The 20,856-nt window shown below is 32.4% G+C and overlaps 2 protein-coding genes across 2 annotated transcripts; one reads left to right on the forward strand and one right to left on the reverse strand.

Moving 5' to 3' along the window:
* Positions 1–8,958: 8,958 nt before the first annotated feature.
* LOC111008557 (phosphoethanolamine N-methyltransferase 2) lies at positions 8,959–14,674 on the forward strand. Its single transcript, XM_022281291.2, has 12 exons — positions 8,959–9,269; positions 9,364–9,479; positions 9,856–9,993; positions 10,102–10,239; positions 10,973–11,116; positions 11,778–11,888; positions 12,050–12,191; positions 13,229–13,509; positions 13,877–14,038; positions 14,132–14,185; positions 14,271–14,345; positions 14,441–14,674. The coding sequence occupies exons 1-12, from the start codon at positions 9,248–9,250 to the stop codon at positions 14,537–14,539; spliced, it is 1,482 nt and encodes a 493-aa protein (XP_022136983.1). The 5' UTR covers positions 8,959–9,247; the 3' UTR covers positions 14,540–14,674.
* Positions 14,675–15,249: 575 nt separating this feature from the next.
* LOC111008558 (tubulin beta chain) lies at positions 15,250–17,808 on the reverse strand. Its single transcript, XM_022281293.2, has 4 exons — positions 17,460–17,808; positions 16,941–17,230; positions 16,196–16,465; positions 15,250–16,105 (listed from the first exon to the last, which is right to left on the reverse strand). Exons 1-4 carry the CDS (start codon positions 17,561–17,563, stop codon positions 15,432–15,434), a joined length of 1,338 nt encoding a protein of 445 aa, XP_022136985.1. The 5' UTR covers positions 17,564–17,808; the 3' UTR covers positions 15,250–15,431.
* Positions 17,809–20,856: the final 3,048 nt, after the last annotated feature.

Below are 20,856 nucleotides of genomic sequence, written 5' to 3' on the forward strand. Positions count from 1 at the left end.
CCTTTCTACATCTCCTAAATTCCTTTAGTTACACATTACACCTTTTACTGACACCCTTTTTCCTTTTCATTATTGCCTTTTGTTTTCTGCCACTCTCTCTTTTTTGGGTAAAATTTTCAATTTTTCCCCCTTTTATGAAATTTCAACTTCCCAACAAAGTTTCTTTAAAGGGTTTTAAAAGACCAATCCCTTTGATTTTAGGTAGAGTTTTATGTTTGGTAAGTTAAGGGTCATTTCTCAATCACCACCCAACTCCCCCCATTTTAAATGCTCACCAAATATACCTTAAAATACTACTCATATAGTATAGTCTCCATTAACGTGTTTATGGGTCGAACTAGATTGGATCGATATACTTTTTAGATCCAACTAATCAATTGCCAATCGAACCAGGAAATATTTGGAATGGTTTGACTTATTCAAGTCGCTCGTTCAAAATATTGTATAACAAAAAAGAAAAATGTTAATATACTTACATATCTTCTAACATTGAATCGAAATCTGTAAATCATTGTCCGGTAAAAATCTACATTCCATAAATTTAAAAATACAAAATTACTTTTGGAAGTTGTTGGATATAAATAATCCATAAATAATCATTCAATGAAATAAAATTAAAATGTAAATATATTTCTATATAATTTTATGATAAGTAAAATAAATTATTAAAATTAATTAATAATAAATTTGTGTGGTTTCACAAATGAAAATTTGATAATTTAAAATTGAGGGAGCAGGTACAGTATTCATTTCATCGAGGAAAATATTTGATTATACCACTGAAATAAGGATAATCTTTAGCTATCCCTATTTAAAAAATAAATTACACGTATGATTTGATGGGAAAAAAACAGGGTAGAATATTTATAATATTTAAAAACCATAAATAATTATTAAACAAAACATTAGAAACAATTGGAATATGTAAATATGACGTCGAGCGTGCATGCAATATGCATACGCATGGGAAGGAACGAGGCTTATTAGATAAGCTAAATCAAAGAAAATAGTTAATTATTTTAAAAATTAATAATTACTATTAATTAGGTCTAATAATTATAAATTATAACAAATATTGAAATTAAGGAAGCGTCACCACTGCTTCCCAAATGGGCGTCAAAAAGTGCTCATATATATCCAATTTCATCAGTTAACTTAATACTTTATTTGCATGCCTAATAATGATTAATAGTATCCCATTTGCCATAACAATAATAACATTTTTGCTTCAATAATATATAAATTTTCTAATTTTTTGTCTTCAGATTATAACAATGATTCATTATATGTTTATCAATCGAAACGATTTTTATATTGACTTTTGGTTGATTAGGAAAATGATAAATCACGGCAAAATTTAGATTTGGACGAAGCTGATAGATGAAGGAACATGCAAAAGAGAGTAAAAAAGTTCCGACAAGTCAGTTTCGTTCAATATATTACTTGAGATTAGGTTCACATTCTAGAGAAGTGATACAAGACTTCCTATTTATAGAAGTCATTAGCTTCTGACAGGAGTTGATGAACAATTAATACTATCTATACAATTTACGAAGCCTTGAAAAAAGTAGTTGTTAGTTTGTGACGACCTGTTGCATACGTCGAATTTGTCCCTTACGAGGGAAAGTTGTTATAATTTCTACTGGTTGGATTTACGAATGATCGAACGAGCCTTTAAGAAATCACGAACAATTTATTTTGTTTTTTATATGATGTTCTAATTGCACCATTAAAATAGCTCAGTTCACTCCGATAAATGACAGGTTGACATGTGGTCAATGAAAAATTACCTCGAAACATCAATAATTGAACTTAAATGTTCAATAAGATTTAGAAAATCGTAATAGTACTATATTTGTTCCTTATCGATCTGTAAAATTTTGTAGGAGAGAGTTTCTTGTCTCAACAAAGTTCTTCTCCTTTTTGGTAACGAAATTCGAACTCTCGACATCATGGTTTACAACCACATGCTCTAATCGTTTGAGTCACAGGACCCACCTCCACTTCCACCTCCAACGGATGTGTTCTCAGAGGTACTAGAAAAAAGAAAATGAAACTTTTACGTACATTCCTCGTCTATTTTTCACATTCGAATTAAGATATAAAAATGCTCCTCCTTCTGGAAGGTGTAAAACGAGAGAGAGAAGAAAAAGAAAAGGAGAGATATTTCATAATAGAAAATTTGAATAAGATCAATAAACGTGCAACATAATAGCATACAAATCTGAATTCTTAAGTTACAAAAATGTAATTGATGAGCTAAATAACTTTTGATAATATAAAATTAAATTGGAGAGAAGAGAGAGAAATGACAACCCACAATAAATTGTCGTGTAAAGGGTCGACCCGACAGAATTTAGTGGGAGACAATCAAAAACTTACTTTACCCACCACTGAGTGATGGACCGCCTCTGCTTCTCCTATCGCTTTTTTCCCCTCTCTCTCTCTCTCTCTCTCTCTCTCTCTCTCTCTACTTCACACTTATTTCTTGCTTTTAGTTTCTGCTCACTTTAATTAAGATATTATATTAAATATCTATCGAAATATTAGTATTTTCATTTTTATAATATTATAAAAATATATATACCTACCAAATATAAAATTTATAAACAATATTAATATTAATCATTTTTTACTTTTTTAAAAATAGTGAAATAGTTATTTGTTAATCGTTCACGAAATTTTTATTTTTATAATATTTTTTGAAAAATCTACCGACATCGATACTTCTGTATAATTAAGGTATCGACATTTAAAACTTTAGATTCTAAGTTAATTATTTTTCATTTCAAATCAATCAATCCATGTAAAATAAATATGCTATTACTATTTCCCGGAGTATTGAATCTATTAAATGCGCTTCTAGAAAGGAAAAAATTAAAAAGCACTTAAATAAAATTAAATATTAAACAGTAACGAAATTTAATGAGAGAGAATACGACAGACAACATTAAAAAGCCAACCACTGACTGGACGACTACTAAAGTAGCCCATGCCTGCCTAACCTTTTCGAATTTGCTTTTTCAAATCCACAAAATATATATATATATTATATAAATCAATTATTAAATTATCACCCCAAACTTCTTTCATGTTCATGTTAAATTACAAAAATATTAAAGAAAAAAGCTCCTATATTTTAAAAAATGTCAATACTGTCACATTCCATAAACGCTTTAAAATTACTTTTTCTATAAATATTTGTTAATATTTTGAACGAAAGATTTTACATTGTGAAATTTGAAATGATTTGGCAATTAACTTCAAAATTTTACCAAAATTTTATTTCTTTTGTTGGTAAGAGAGTTTGTTTCTATATTGTCCACTAATTTTGTCAAAATCTTATTTTAAAAAATGGCAACTTATTTCACATTTTTTTTATTTAATCTAGGTAAATTTTCATGTTAATTATCACGACGTTCTAAATTGTATCACGTCAACTTTTAGTCCAAAATATTAACAGATATTTATTCCAAAAAGTACTTTTCAAACGATGACATGAGTAGTTTAGAAAAGAATGGAATACTTCGGTTTTTATTTATTATTATTATTATTTTGTGTGTGTGTGTGTAATTTAGTGTTATGTCAATATGCATTTGGATTGGTTGGGAACTTGGGTGGAATTTCTCTACGGAGGGTCTCGAACAACGGCAACTACCCCAGCGCCATCTTCATCAAACGTTTATTTGGGCCCACAAGAAATGGGCCTTTCAAATCCAGAATTTGGGCCTCTATCCTTCACGTCTCAAGATTTTTTTTTGGGAAATCCTTACGAATGGCTACTTAAGAAGAATGGTGAAACACATTGTTAGCTATCCCTACTTTTTTTTTTTTTTGTCAATTTGAGTTTAGTGAAGCGGTAATCGACAATTATCTTTAATTAAGAGGTCACGAACGAGTTCAAATCTCCCACCCTACTTGGAATTCGAAATCCTATTATTTTTGTCAACTTTCTTATTATAGAATATCACCAATTTTTTCCGTTACACTTTCAAACAAATTGGCAAAACATAGGATTCTTCAATACATTGCACTATAACAAAGTATCAATTTATTAGAACGGTTCATATGTAACTTCAAACATATTACTTTTTGTCTAGGATTAAAATGAAATTGGTTTGAAATGCACTAAAACGAGCCATTGAAGAATTTCATCAAAATATCAATACTCTTAAAATCAGTGTAAATGTTTCTTTCATCTCATGGATCACCTTATAAAAAATTTACTGATCGAAACTTTGCCATAGTAAGTGTTGAAAAGAAAGTATGTATGATGATGATCACGATGAAAAAAAAAAAGGATGAAGGTGATAGATCCAACGGGAGGTAAAATGGATATATGGATAAACATATAGAAAGAAAAAAGAGATAAATTTAGGAGAGAGATGGAAAATAATACAAAATTTAAAAAACAAAAAGAAAGAAATAAAAAATTACTAAATATTAACAAACATACGTTGAAAATAGAAAAGAAAGGAATAAAAAATCAAATCTTACAAAAATAAAATTAAAGGACAAAAAATACATTGAAAATCTAATTCAAAATTTGTTACAACATAGGAAGAGGTAGTAGAAACAAATTATTTTTATTTTAAACGGATAACTGAACAAGAATGGTAAAAAACAAATATACAAAATTATTGGAAAAAATCAAATAGACATTTGTCATTGACAAATATTATTTGACAAATTTTCAAAATGAAGAGGTAAATAACGTGAACAAATTCAAATTCTCAAATTCCATTAAGTTTAATTAACAAATCTAGGTGTCCATTGCTAACATGAATATAGTTCAGCAATAATTGTCAATGCACCTCTCCTTAAGGTTGGAGGTTCAAATCCCCTTGATTTATGTTGTATTATAAAAAAAAAAAACTAAAAAAGTGCAACTTAAGCTACATAAAAAACGGTGGTCAGTAATGGATCCAACCAACCAATCTGATGGATTTATTAGGGTCCCCAAAAATATGTTTGAATAGTTGTTTTCTGATAAATTTCATATATTTTTTCAAATTTTAATATGGTTTTGGTTATAGTTTGGAGGCTTGTAATTAAAAGTATGTAACAATTAACTAAAAACCATGGCAGTTTTGGAAAGTAAGCTTGTTAGAAGAGCACTCGGGGAATTGGAAACACCCCGTTTTTATAATTGAAAAATGAGGCATTTTTTGGTGTTTTTTTTAAGTAATTTTTTAAAAATTTGTTACTCTATATTTTGGTATTTAATTGTATTCAAATTTTTTCTGAAACAAAAATCGTACTGATATTTACCATTTTATCCTCTCCCCTGGCTTTCCATCCGTTTCTTTAGGTAGCTGGCTTTCCGTGCAAACAGCTATTTAGTTAATTGTTATATACATTTAAAATTAATATATTTATCCAAACGAGCAAAACAACGGTAGTTGACTTATATCTCAAACCATGAGGTTGTGAGTTTGATCTCCACCTTCACATGTTGTACTTAAAAAAAATAATGTTTTTATATATATATATATATAATTTACAACTTCCTTGGTTTAATAAATTACTTTTTATTTTTTTAAAACCCAAGCCAAATTTTATATAGCCTACAAAAAATTAATTCCATCGGGTTTTAAAATCCTAAGTAGGTTTTTCTTAAACAATATAATATAAGCTGGTTGATGTTGAAATTCGATTTGCTCATGTATCCATCAAAGTGTGATACAAGTGGTGCCTCCGATGATGGTAACCTACGAGACCGAACTCAACTAGTACTCTGTTACATGTATTATGAAGGAAGTCGGTATCAATTCGAATTAAGAAGAGAAGAACTTAAGTGCTGGTGCAAGAAGTTGCATACCTTGAAAAATGTTCTTTCTCATTGTTTTATTGAGGAGTGGTTTTGGAATCGTGCCCTAGAAAATTAGGACCATACTACTAGAGTCTGATGTTATGCCGACTTTAAAGATGCTCCATCATTACATGATGTCATATCCATCGTATGTCAAATTCCTTCCAGCCTGGTGTGCTTTATTCACCTCACTTTCATGACGTGACGTGATGACCCAAATTTCCTTACATGGAGTTGTCTCCCAGAATCAGTGGGAAAATTGTCTCCGAGTGTTTATAATATTGTTTAATTACCAACAAACAACTTTCAATTAAAAAAAAAACAAACTAAAACTGAATTTAACGTCATATTATGTAATTATATATGACTAATAAATTAGAGATTTTAAAAAAAGGACACGCAATGTGTGTGTATAAAACTTAGTTGCATGATTTCGAGCTGGTTTGTATGGAGAGATAGTTGGGTTTAAATAATTTAACAATTTTGGCTCATGGTTAATGTTAATTATATTTCATTCAATAACATGTTTTAGTTTTGTTTTACTTTCCAACAACGTCTATAAAATAATATAATAATTATTTAAAATATATTTATCATTATATAAAAATACTCCAACTATTACTAATTTTAATTCCACGTTTGAAAATACATCAATAGGTAAAGTCTAACATTCATTGTGTTTTCCTCGCAAAATATTGAATAACGATAAAAAAAAAGATTCAAAATGTTTAATTATTAAAAATAAAAGAACATTTTATTGTGTTCAACTCGACTCAACAATTATAATATAAATCAATCAACAAAATTGAAACAAAGTAAAACGACATGTGTTAACATAATTTGAAAATTAAAATTTCTACGCTCATTTATTCTGGAGGATCAACTATACCACAATGCAATTGTTCACTAATAATCTAATTTACATCAATAATTTGTGAGGGAAAGATGCACGTGATTCGGAGGGGAATGAAGACAAGAGAGATGGTGCCAAAGGAGGACATTGCTTTCAGTGCTGTGTGGTCTTTCTCGAGATCCATGGCTTTTTTTTAATTTCAGGTCCCCGTCCCAATCGATCAATATATTGTTTTCTCACAAATAACAATAATGCAATGCAAAAAGTATCCCCCCATGTGACACTCACACGTGTTGTAGCTCCTTTTTCCTTCTCTTTTTTCTTGGCTACAAAATGTAAAATGTAAAATGTAAAATTATATTATTAAAATTAGGAAGATAAAGGGGAAAAAAACGCAATATATTAGAGTTTAAAATTTTACACAAATAACATAATTTAATCAAAATAAAAATAAAAAATTTTAGAAAGAAAAATAATAGAGCTCATGACATTTTCTTAAACAGATATGATATTTTTGCCATCCAATTAAAAGATTGACACGTGGAGGTTGAAAGTGGCGGTAGTACCATGGTACGTTACCGCGCGTGGTCTTCAAGTTTATGAATGACCTTTAATTTAATTTCTAAAATAAGAAAAATACCATTTACAAGTTGATGACCCCACATTGATTCCGAACATCTCCAGCCAATGACCCGGTCTCGTGATTAATCAAATACTGACAAAAGCTGTTGAAATTTCGAAACCCTTTTTTTTTAATGCTAATTCAATTACAATTTTTAGCTGCTGATTTTCCTTAAATTAAATAACAATGTTTAATTACGTCGTACTTCTGTTAAGCAAGAAAATTGAGTACTTCTATTTAATCCGTATTAATAGAATTCCATATATAATACGTCATATCTACCTAACTAAAATCATGTCATTTATCTATTAAATTAAATATATACAAACGTATGGAAAAAGAAAGTGGACTTCTAAAAAATTTGTAGATGGAAAATAAATAAATAAAAATTGGAGGATGGAACCATATTTAATTGCATGTTTTTATCATTAGATTATATGTAACTTGATGCTTTGGCTATTTGCCAGATCCAATCTCGAGTGCAATATATTAAACTAATGTTTAGTAATTGAAATAAAAACTTCAAGGGTATCTTTACTCAAAAAAAAAAAAAAAAAGGTTCAAGGTATCAGAATCGTTTGTTTTCTAGTGAATTCTTATACTTCGATTTAACTTGCATTTTTTGATTGCCAAACGTTACTCCAGTTGACACTTTTAATTAGATGGGGAGTAAATCATTGTTATTCATATTTTTTTTTATTCTTTTGTAATATGATTTTTCCTTTTTATATAGCGCAGTATCAAATATAACCTTTAAAAAGTATGAGATGTTTTATCCACTTAATTATATTTTTATTAGATTTTATAATATAATTTCAAATGTTATTTAAAGTAAGTCAAATACGAGTATAAATACTTTTATGCTAAGAAGAAATTTGATTGTCGATACGAACATATTTTAGAAATTAATAATTTTGTTTATATGTTAGAAGTTGAGGTTTAATCCTTCATTTTACCTTTTAAATAAATAACAAATATTTAAATCTACATAATTTAATCTTAATAAGTTGAATTATATTTGACTCAAAAATTGATTTAATATTAATATTAATTATCATAATGTTAATAGTATGCTATTAATAATTCTGTTGGGAAACTATTTCTTTTTTAGTTTTAAAATTTCAAAATTTATAATGGTTTTCTCAAGGTACATTTTAACATTTACTAAAAATACAACTCTTTAGCCAATCTTAAAAAGACAAAACACAAATTTGATTAAAGAGTATATAACTCCAAAATAATATAAACTAATGTTTAAGTTTAATTCTAAAAAACATAAAATTAAAAATAAAATGATTATTTAACTAGTCCATACTACTCTACCTATTTTTTTTTAGTATACTATCGTGTCACGTTTATTAATAATAGAATAACGAGATTAATAAATAATAAAGACAAGTGAAGAATAATAAATTGAAATATTGTGAGAAAATCAACACCTAACATGTAACCTGTGAGATGGGCACAAATAATGTCATAAACTAGTTAGGTGTTTACTAAATATCTCCTATTTCACCACAGTTAAAAAATTTAAAAAGATGAATGTATAAAGAAATTCGAGGGAAAAATAAAATAAATAACGGTAAATCTTTCCCGGCCCATATCGGTAAGTAAAAATATTGTAAACCTAAAAATTATAAAAAGACTGCTGAGTGAGGCCGAGAGGCGAAAATCGCGATCCCAACGCCGCGAACTGTTCGATAGTATAAAAGGCCCTCCAAAGTCGGGGAATCCTTCGCAACAAAATTTCGACGTAACAGAGAGGGAGAAGCGCGAGCAGTTCTACCAGCATCTTGCCGCAGCCGTGGAATGCAGCAGAGAGGTAGAGCAAACAACCGAAGATCCAGGAGCTTTTCCAGATGCCGCCTCGCCGTTGAGGGTTCTTAGGCTTCGTTTATATCTCTATCTTCCTCCTCTTCCTCACTCTCGCATTCTTCTTTCTCGGTTCTAATCGGCGGCAATGGCTTCTCCTAACAATGCCGGTAAATCTCTCATTCTTCTGTACTGTAATTCACACTGTGTTTCCATTTCTGTTCAACTTTTCCTGACTGGATCTGTTGCTTTCGTCTTTAAAAGGAGAGGAGCGCGAGGTGCAGAAGAACTACTGGATGGAGCACTCTGCGGATTTGACTGTGGAGGCTATGATGCTTGACTCCCAAGCCTCTGATCTTGACAAAGAAGAGCGACCTGAAGTAATGCTTCTAACTTCACGTCCTTCATTAGTATTAGCGTCATTTTTTTTTTCTGTTTGATATGTTTGAATTTATCATATGGTTCGGTCACAGATGTTGTCGTTTTGTCTGGTTTAAGATCTGTCTTCTCGGTATAATTGATCGTATTGCAGAATGTTCCATCTTATTCTCAATTTTCAGTATTAGTAGTATAGTTCTGAACAGTTCCAGTTATGAAGCTGGATGATTCGGTTCATTCGTTAAATCTTAGGATTACGTTAGTTGGAGCCGGAGTCAATTCGTACTTTCTCCACTCTAATTCAGAGTCGAGGAAATTTGTAAGATGTAGCATCAGTGTTTAAGATATATGCAGAGTCCTTAAACTGGCCCTCCACAGGTTCTTTCTCTGCTTCCTGATTATGATGGCAAAACCGTATTGGAACTTGGAGCAGGAATCGGCCGTTTTACTGGCGAATTAGCGCTGAAGGCTGGCCATGTTATTGCTCTAGACTTCATAGAGAATGCAATAAAGAAGGTAAGGTTAAAAATGAATTTCATATCATGCCAAAACGGAACTGTTGTTTTATACTTGCACCTGCACGGTAGTATTTTGTATCTTATAACCTTAATATTATAATTGTAGAATGAAAGCATCAACAGCCACCACAAGAACGTCAAGTTCATTTGTGCCGATGTGACATCGCCAGAGCTACTCATTTCTGATGAGTCAATAGATTTGATATTCTCAAATTGGCTGCTCATGTATTTATCTGATAAAGAGGTACTATAATTTCTTTCCTACCGTTTGGTGCTTTAGGAGCCAATGGACGGTGCACACTACATGACATTGGAGTCTTCAATTTTACCAATTGCCTATGACTTACTACGTGTTGTTGATCGAATCGGAAAATCAGAATTTTTCTTGAACTATTGTACATGAATGGTTTTTGGTAGGTTGTTTGTTCAAGAATGCGATGCATTATTTTGAGTTGCTCTTTAATTGAGGACATAAAAATCCTCAACCAAACTTTGAACGGAAGACAAATGGTATTAGCCTATTGCCTAGACTGAGGAAGCTGTGGCTAATTCTTAATTCGAACTAAGAGCAGACTAAACAATATTTATATTATTTTTCATGCTATGGAAGATAGCCAATTTGGTTGTTAAATAGCACAAAGCATTTGGCTAGCACAGACTATTTCATATTTTATTTATTTATTATTATTATTATTTTTTGTATCAAGATAAAAAGATTTTTAAGGGTTTCTTTCTCTTCCTTTTTCTTTTTGCTGTTCTGTATGCACATGTCACGTGTTTTATGGATTTATGGATCTATTTTATTTATGCGCTGTTCTCTTTTGTTCTCATTTCAGCTTACAAATTTCTTCTATTAGACCTGGAGAAATTATACGTTAAATCCTGGAGTTCAATATTTTGCAATCTTCATTAGATTAAGCCTGCTTCATATTACTTTTCCTTTCAAGAAACCTATTTTTTTGATATATGAACCATAGGTGGAGAATTTGGCTGGAAGGATAATGAAATGGTTGAAGGTTGGTGGATATATATTCTTCAGAGAGTCATGTTTTCACCAGTCTGGAGACTCTAAGCGCAAATACAACCCAACGCATTATAGGGAACCCAGGTTTTATACAAAGGTTGTTTTCATCTTCTTTATTATTATTTTCATAAATTTTTACCCCTTTGAAACCTTCAGATGTTGTGGATTAACTGTATGACTATTATTTCCTATTGCTATTCAACTTCAACTTCAACGAATCATCATTATCATTAAAAGAAGAAAAAAAAAAGGAAAAACCAACAGGTTGTCATCTGATAGTGCTTTGCTGAAATTGTGATGGAAAAGAATAAATGAATAATGTATAATGGAGAATTTATATATGCATTAGCCCTAAATATATAGTTTATAAAGATAATGTTTTTCCAGGTTCACAATCCTGATGTAGTTTTTAGGAATAATTCATAAAAGACTGCATCAGTGAACCTTTTCTGATAAAATGGCTATTACTATATACATGATTCGGTAGTACTTGTGGAACTAGCAGAGGTAATTTTAGAACAAAGCATCTGTAGGAGTCGTCTATTGAAGTGCACGACGTTATGTCCTTCCCATTACTTTTGCTTCTCCTCAAGATTGTAAAAGACAAGTATGTCTGATGGTGCCAGGTTGATGTCATACTAGTTTGATGTATATTTGGTCTTGCATGTGAAGATTGTCCATTTATACTTAGCATATGAGTTCTTAGAATGTAGATCACGACATTCCCAGCTTGAAAACCTCTTTTACATCATTTGCAGATTTTTAAAGAATGCCAAATGCGCGATGAGTGTGGAAACTCCTATGAACTCTCTCTTATAAGCTCCAAATGTATTGGTGCTTATGTACGAGCTAAGAAGAACCAAAACCAGGTACTTTCTGGTGGAAGTTGATCTCACTATTCCTTTTTATGTTTCTTACTGTTTATTACTAACAAAAACCAGGTACTTTCTGGTGGAAGTTGATCTCTCTGTTCCTTTTTATGTTTCTTACTGTTTATTACTAACAAAATGCACACTTCGATTTTACTTAGATTTGCTGGGTATGGCAGAAAGTCCACTCACAGGAAGACAAGGGATTCCAGAGATTTTTAGATAATGTCCAATATAAATGTAATGGCATACTGCGTTACGAGCGTGTATTTGGTCAAGGTTTTGTCAGTACAGGAGGAATAGGTAAGCCTTATTGTTAAATTCTCTTCTTGTTCTGCTGTCATTATGTCTCTAATCTTTTCAATGCCAACGCATTTAGATGATTTAATATACTTCTTTTTGGGAAATAGTTTGACCACTAACTGCAGGATCGGTTCGTGATGTAAGTACTGAGAATCTTAGTTATTCAAGGTTTATCTCATTATGAGCTGACAACTTCTACTCGTGTAATTTTTCCTGAGTGAAAATCTATTATAGTTTGATAAGTGAAATTAGTTTTTTTTTTGGTGTGAAAAAAATCTGCAGTAGCTTATTATAAAGAGAAGTTAGACTTGTGATTGTACGTAGGATCTCCCACTGTTTATGAGTAGTATCTTGTGTGCTTTCCACATGAACTAACGAATAGGTGTCCTTCTATAAATATAATCTTTCCATTTTAAAAATTTTAGCAAGTTAGACAAAAATACTTTTAAAATTTAAAATTTTTATTATTATATATATATATACACATATATATATATTTGAATTCAAGACGAAGTGGGGTCCATCCAGGGCAGTCAGAAGGACTTAGCCTTGTGCACAAACCACAATTGTTCTCACCGATGTGGACTCCTGTCAAATGTTATTGTTAATTTTCTTTTCTGATGAAGCAGTGAAGGGCGTGACGACTAGATTAAAAATATGAAGTGAGAAGGTTGGTGGAGGTCCTCAGCTTGCTAATTAAATAGTATCCTTTCAATTCAGTTAGGGGTGTTTGGCTCATAGATCGTATTTGTATAACATGGGATTGGATGTCTGGGATTACGTTGAGTTTGTGGTTACACTTATCTTACAGACTACATAAACTCTACATTAGTCTTCACAAATCGTTAACCTACGAGCCAAAAAGGGACACAGTAAACTTTAGGCTTCCAAAGTTTATTCGCTTCACAAACAAACTTCCTCATCGTATGCTAGGCAAATCTAAGCTTTCGTAGACCTGTGAACCAAACGGTTGTTTATTGATTAGTATGTTTAATTTTAATCGTTATTTAAAAAAGTTTACCTTTCCGTAAATGTAGAGACCACCAAAGAATTCGTTGCAAAGCTAGAACTGAAGCCTGGTCAAAAAGTTCTAGACGTTGGTTGTGGCATTGGGGGTGGTGACTTTTATATGGCAGAGAACTTTGATGTCGAGGTTGTTGGCATTGATCTCTCCATCAACATGATTTCTTTTGCTCTCGAGGCGGCCATTGGACGCAAATGCCCTGTTGAATTCGAGGTTGCTGATTGTACCAAGAAAACATATCCAGAAAATACCTTTGATGTGATATACAGCCGGGACACAATATTACACATTCAAGTAAGAAATATCTCCATGTTCTTTGGGGATCTCATTTTTTACTAATTATCAGTATTTATTTATCTTTTCTTTAGTTCTCATTCATCAAAATGTAGTTGAGCTTGTTGTCAATTTCCAAACTCAACAATTGTTATTAACAAACTAATTTCATATTCGTTTAAGCATATATTGGAAATTACCAGACTGGGTTTATTATACATGATTGACAATCTGATCAAGCTACAAATCTATACCGTATAATGATGTTTCAATATGGTAATCTTGCGAGATATGGCAGTCATAATTGGTCTCAAGACCTTTTGTTTTACTTTTTCTTTCTTCGTAGTATCTGCATATCTGAATTTTCTGAACTATTGATCTATTGCAGGATAAACCTGCGCTGTTTAAAACCTTTTACAAGTGGTTGAAGCCAGGAGGTAAGGTTCTTATCAGTGATTATTGCAGAAGTGACAGTACTCCGACAGAAGAGTTTGCTGAGTATATCAAGCAGAGAGGATATGATCTTCATGATGTAAAGGCATATGGTCAGGCAAGTTTAACTATCTCATTCAGCTCTCTCTTGGTTAGTGGCTCTTGTTTTTTTTATCATGCAAGCTCATTATAGATTTTATATTTTCAACAGATGCTGCGAGATGCTGGCTTTGACGAGGTCATTGCAGAGGATCGCACTGATCAGGTATTAATGTTTTCTTTGTAGACTCATAGTAGCGCACTATGTTGCACTTTCATATCTAAAGATCTTACATGTTTGCATCCTTCAGTTCATCAGAGTTTTGCAACGTGAATTGAGTACTATAGAAAAAGAGAAGGAAGAGTTCATTCAGGACTTTTCTGCGGTAAGTTTTTTCTCCCTTTTTGGTACTTTTAATGGTAGTATTTGCTTCTAGTTCGGTGTTTTTTCCTCACTCGTCTGTGATTGAACTCAATTCAGGAGGACTACAACGAAATAGTAGATGGTTGGAAAGCAAAACTAGTCCGGAGCTCCAGTGGTGAGCAAAGATGGGGACTCTTCATTGCCAAGAAAAAGTGATTATAATTTATGCTATATTTCAGTTTGTTGTTCCTTATTTGAAGTCATTATTTGCTCTCTCTCAAGTCTTAAGTACCTCGTTCATTTGACAGAACAATCTCCTTTTATAATAATAAAACCGTTTAGTTTTGAAAATGTTCCTTGTTCGTGCCACGAAGTTCCCTCCTTTTTCATCTCTTTTCTCTCTCTCTTGATGTATGCTACAGAATATTATCATTTCGCATATTGGCGTGCAAGAGGTTTTCTGAATTCGATGATGTAGCTTAAAACTAAGTCCGATTATCCTTTGTTTTTCACTAGGCAAAATTAGTGGGTGGTTTATAAATCAGATTGAAGAAAAGAATTGACATTTGGCTATAGTCGTGTAGATTAGAAATTTGACTTCAGCTATTGAATGTTGATCAACTGGACCACGAACATTTATCATTGTGAATTATGCTGCATTTAGATGGTATGTTGAGGAAAAGATTCTCTGCCTCTTGTCTTCCTGTGCATTTCCTCATTCACATTTGAAATTTTATTAAAAAATTTCCATTCTCACTTTTACATTCACATCGACGAGTTATTAACTCCGTTGAAATTGAAACTTGCTGATTTCCAAAATCATCGTTTAGGTGTCCTGTTGTGGCTCATACTCGAATTCTTCAATTTCGTGGATAAGTAATTCTTGGAGGAGATTGGAGAAAGGTAAAACTTTTACCTCACCGATATGTTTCAAAATCATCAACTTTCACATTTCATAGAACAGAAACAACTTAGAAACATACAACACATTCTTTCACATTAGGAAATGAGAATCTATTTCCCCTCACTGATCAAACTTCAGAACTGAAAATTGTATTGATAAAACACTGCTTGTACGATATGAACAGCAAACTGCTCGAACAAACGGTTAAATCTCAGCGCCCTCATCATCATCTTCATAGTCAAGGTCTTCATCAACTGTGGCATCTTGATACTGTTGATACTCGGCAACAAGATCGTTCATGTTGCTTTCTGCTTCAGTAAACTCCATCTCATCCATTCCTTCTCCAGTATACCAGTGCAAGAAGGCCTTCCTACGAAACATTGCTGTGAACTGCTCACTCACTCTTCTAAACATCTCCTGTATTGAAGTTGAATTTCCAACGAAAGTAGAAGCCAGAGGGAACCCTTTAGGTGGAATGTCACAAACGCTAGACTTCACATTATTTGGAATCCATTCCACGAAGTAGGAAGAGTTTTTGTTCTGCACATTCATCATCTGCTCGTCGACTTCTTTGGTACTCATTTTGCCTCGAAACATGGCAGATGCCGTAAGATATCGGCCATGGCGTGGATCAGCTGCACACATCATGTTCTTGGCATCCCACATTTGCTGCGTCAATTCAGGAACTGTCAGAGATCTGTACTGCTGCGATCCACGGGACGTCAGAGGTGCAAAGCCAACCATGAAGAAATGAAGTCGAGGGAAAGGGATTAAGTTCACAGCCAGTTTTCGGAGGTCCGAGTTCAGCTGGCCAGGGAACCTCAAGCAACAGGTAACTCCACTCATTGTTGCTGAAATTAGATGATTCAAGTCCCCAACTGAAAGAGTAGAATGAAGATCAGCATTAAAACTTAAACTTACAATCAAGTGGGACAAGATAAAAGTTGAAAATTTGAAGGTGTACTCACAACTTGGGGTGGTGAGCTTGAGAGTCCTAAAACATATGTCATAGAGTGCTTCATTGTCAAGTACCATACATTCATCAGCATTCTCTACTAGTTGATGTACTGAAAGAGTAGCATTATATGGCTCCACAACAGTGTCTGACACCTTTGGAGATGGAAACACTGAGAAAGTGAGCATCATTCTATCTGGATATTCCTCCCTAATCTTGGAGATCAGAAGAGTACCCATTCCAGATCCTGTTCCACCTCCAAGTGAATGACACACTTGAAACCCTGAAAAGTTGGACAAAATAGATGAAAATTAAGTAAAATAGGGAGTTGATTAGGAGAATCAACCCATTCACACCTCAATTTTGAAGGATCGGGAGAATATTTGCGAGATACGATTCGAGAACCGTTAGAATTCTAACATTGTGTCAGTATCTAAGAATAAAGTATACTCTAAATCGAATGGTACGGCGAAAGAATCAAGAATTCTATGTCAGCAGAGTAATTAATGGTATCGACAAATTAAAAGCCGGCTATTATAGCAACTTTTGGCTCGTACTCAAGTAAGGCCACTTCAACTGCCGGCTAGTCAATTCAAGAACACACTTCTATTATGTCATTCTGTTTTGAATAATAATCGTTTTATCTTTTCTACAATTCTTCCCTCACTTGTTTCGATTTGAATCCAATAAGCCCTCTTTTAGTTTTGTTTTGAAACAGACCTTTCTTAAACCCAAAGGAACAATGGAGAGTTGATTACCCTGAAGAGAATCACAATTCTCAGCCTCCTTCCTGACAACATCAAGCACTGAATCAATAAGCTCTGCACCTTCTGTGTAGTGGCCTTTAGCCCAGTTGTTGCCGGCGCCGGATTGGCCGAACACGAAGTTGTCTGGCCGAAAAATCTGGCCGTACGGCCCTGTCCTGACGGAGTCCATTGTTCCTGGTTCAAGGTCCATCAGCACCGCCCTCGGCACGTACCTTCCCCCACTCGCTTCATTGTAATACACGCTCGCTCTCTCTAGCTGCAGCTCCGAATTTCCGGCATACCTATCACACGCCGAGACTCAGAATTCTTTTACACACATGAAATGGACCAAATCAAAACAAATACCTCAAAATCTTAATTTTGTTGTGTATCTTTTTCAAACTAATTAGATTAATTAGGGATGCCGAACATCCTTGTTACAATTGAATATTCAGATGGTACAAAAATTCAAAGGACATAGATTACTGTCATGGTAATTTTGAGATGGAATTCTAAGAATTTGAAAAGTACCTGCCGGTCGGGTCGATGCCATGCTCGTCGCAAACCACCTCCCAGAACTTCGCGCCGATTTGGTTCCCACATTGCCCTCCCTGAATGTGCAGAATCTCACGCATTTTCGGTTGGTGGGTGAGGGCAAAACCGGGAGACCAAGATGATTTTCCAACGGCCACGGACAGTACTGAGGACGAGAAAAGACGTTGTGTAAGAGTTCGTTATTTATAGTAACGCCTTGGAGTGATCCGACGGTGGTGGTTGATGAATGGATGGAGGGTGGAGATTGGAGGAGGGGTAATGATCGGACGGACCAGACGCGTCCGTCCGATGGGAGAGGAGTTTGGCGTTTTATTGGGTGAGAATGGAAGCCATTTGTTGCTCTTCCATGCTCCTCGCCGGCTGAAAAGGGCTACCATTATCTCTAAAATTCACTTGACCATGTAATTACTAAAATGCCCCTTGACATAGATTTCCATTACTAGTTTAGGTTAGTTCCTAACATTTAATTTGTTCTTTACATAAATGGTTAAAACTTAAAACAACCAACTTTCTAAATTTTTCATAAGGATAAAATATGGTTCACTTTGAAAGTAATCTTAGTTTTACCGAAAATACTTCATTATAAAAGTGGGCTCCTTGTCCAATTGATGTGAAATTTTGCTTGCACTCCAATCAATATAAGATTATGCAATCTTGTATAAGTTGAAATCTCTCACGTCTTTATGTCATTTCAAAGAATTAAAAGTTAAAACCATAAGAAAAGGGGGAAATTTTTTTGAGATAACTTTGTTCCGTTCTTTGTCTCAACTCTTAACCTTGCCTTCGGTAAAAAAGTTGTCATTTCATAGAATTTTTCAGTATTAAAACACCAATATAATTACAGAAAAAAGCTGCTTAAAAGTTCAATTAGTTTTTCTAGGGTTATTATTAATAACTATTTGTTTATTTTCTTTTTTCATTTTTGAAGGGTTCGGTGAAAGAAACAAATTATGATCCATTAATTTTGGAGAATGGAAAATGGATAAAGCTGTGCTTCAAAATAATTATATATAACTACTAGATTCTATTCGGTGCTCTTATATTAGCAAGCTGAAGTGATTTAATCTAAAACTAAATATTTATTGTTTCTGTTTCTATATTTTTAATAAAGAAAAATTAATTGTATGGTTCCAACATCCATGAATTTAAATACGGTAAAATAATACTTTTATTTAGGTTTTGAAACAAATTGAAAATGAGAACAAGAAAGAAAAAAGATTTTGGTTGTTTCTAAAATTTTTATATAATTTTAAGAATGATCCAAAAGAGAAGAAAAAAAAAACATAGTTAGTTGCAAGATGTTTAGATTTCTTCAGAAAATCGAAAACAAGAAACAAGAAACGAGAGTGTTTCTAAACGTACCTAACTTTTTTCTAAATCAATATAATACAAAACAATATACTTTTAAATTCAAATTATACATTTATATATCGTGTCAATTACGTTAATGTTCTAGTTTCATTAATCAATAATCCTTTTCTTTTAAGTTCAACAATATTGTAAAAGCGGGGATATCAAATTATGGGTACCTTGTCCAGCACATATTGACAAATAAGCATGTTTCTTAATTTCAATCGAGTATGTTGAGAAATCTTATTGTTCTTTGGGAAATTTTAATGTGATTGTTAATTTAATTAAATTATTTTCCTAGTTTAGAGTTAAAATAATTTTTAATAGAAGGAAAATAATAGTGCGGACAATCATGTCATTAAATTGATAAACTAAAGGGCATATCCTATCTCCATTTATCTATTTTAATTTTCTCTTTAATTTGACACTCTCTTGGTCTTTGTATGATTTCTCATACATCATATTTATCTCCTACACAGAAATGTCTAAGTTTAGTTAGCTACTTAATTTTATTTTTATTTTTAAAAACCAAGACTTCAATATCTGTACTAAAAATAGATTTAAAGAAGATACAAGATATTATACTATATACCATAGTTGCATGAAAATATAAGAAAAAATCCTCTAATCTTATGCAAATTATTAAGGCACTTCTCAAATCCTTCTTCCATTTCCCAAAGTCTACAAATTTAGCTGGCTAGGTAATTATATATATATATATATATATATATATATTAATTATTCAGCTGGATTGTTAGAGTCTGGAAATTTTGTTAAATAAAAAAAAAAGGAAAAAAAGTAAAACATAGATATATTTTGGTCATTCTTGTTCTTGGTACCTGAAAATTATGTCCTTGTAAATCATGTAAGCAGAGGTAATCAGGTAAAAGAGAAACAGCTGCATGCATGAGAAAACATAGCATAAAAATGGTATATTTATCCCTCTGTGTGTCTCTGTGTGATAAAGATTTTAAGTTTTGATTAAAAAGATGAAGTAGTGGGTGTAGAGAGTACGTGGGTGCAGCAGCCTCTGATCAGATGGTGAAATAGAGAAAGAAAAGAAAGGGGCAGACTGGGCTATTGCCGAGGCACCCACATTCCCAAAACCCCAACACACAATAATTAATTAATTAATTATAATAAGCTAATAAAATGATAGTCAAATGTATATTAAAAAGCCTGTCTGATTCTCTCTCTTTTTGTCATGCACTGAATTGCATTAACGACACACAACTGATGAGTTTCGGAGACAAGACATCCTCATTCATTCATCCCTCTAATCACAAATCTAATTAATTACTCAACCCCTGATTTTATTGTATCATATGCTTCTTTATACTTACTACTGTTCGATTGGACCAATTAACTTTCTCACATAAATATCTACTTCTTTTTGGTTTCTGCTTCCAAAAAGGGTTTTGTGTGATTCTTACGAGGGATTTTTTTTTTCTTTTTTAAATTATGTTGAGGTTAGAATTCTGCCGATGCTCGTATCTTTATGTTTACGTTAGGAGAGAGAAGAAAGGGATGGTAGTGTAGTGTTTGATTGAAGATTGTCGTCCCAAATATGTATTATAGTCCTTGCATTAACCGATTTTTTCGATGTGCTTTAAAAGATATCTATATGGTCCTTGCATTAACCATTATCGATGTATATATATAGCGACGTGTTGTAAAAGATAAGGTTGTTTTTGCATAGGAGCATAATTCTCCTGAACACACACCTATATAAATATAAATGAGACAAATGGTAATTACATAATAAATATTTTTGGTACTTGGGTGGGTGGGGCGAATTCATCTTCCAATAAATATTTTTAATAATGGCCACATATATAATATATTAATGGTTGAATAAGTTTAAAAAGAGAAAAAAAGATAGAAACAACAAATTTTAGGGAAGTAATTATGAACATGACAAAATAAAAAAATCCAATCAATCTTAGATTAATCATCGATTAAATATTTAAATCGATATGTTCACTAAAACTTAGGAAATAATAATTTCTTCTTTACTACTTTT

This window comes from Momordica charantia (assembly GCF_013281855.1).
Source record: "Momordica charantia cultivar OHB3-1 chromosome 3 unlocalized genomic scaffold, Mcharantia_2.0 BLBB01000003.1, whole genome shotgun sequence".
Classification (NCBI taxonomy): Eukaryota; Viridiplantae; Streptophyta; class Magnoliopsida; order Cucurbitales; family Cucurbitaceae; genus Momordica; species Momordica charantia.

Bases quoted from the DNA above. Each gene is read 5' to 3' on its own strand.
- LOC111008558 (XM_022281293.2), bottom strand. From the start codon at position 17,563: ATGCGTGAGATTCTGCACATTCAGGGAGGGCAATGTGGGAACCAAATC. The intron at 17,231-17,459 runs GTACTTTTCAAA...GGCGTGTGATAG, and splicing joins GGCATCGACCCGACCGGCAG to GTATGCCGGAAATTCGGAGC. The intron at 16,106-16,195 runs GTGAGTACACCT...CTACTCTTTCAG, and splicing joins CAAGCTCACCACCCCAAGTT to TTGGGGACTTGAATCATCTA.
- LOC111008557 (XM_022281291.2), top strand. From the start codon at position 9,248: ATGGCTTCTCCTAACAATGCCG. The intron at 9,994-10,101 runs GTAAGGTTAAAA...TTATAATTGTAG, and splicing joins TAGAGAATGCAATAAAGAAG to AATGAAAGCATCAACAGCCA. The intron at 14,186-14,270 runs GTATTAATGTTT...TGCATCCTTCAG, and splicing joins CAGAGGATCGCACTGATCAG to TTCATCAGAGTTTTGCAACG.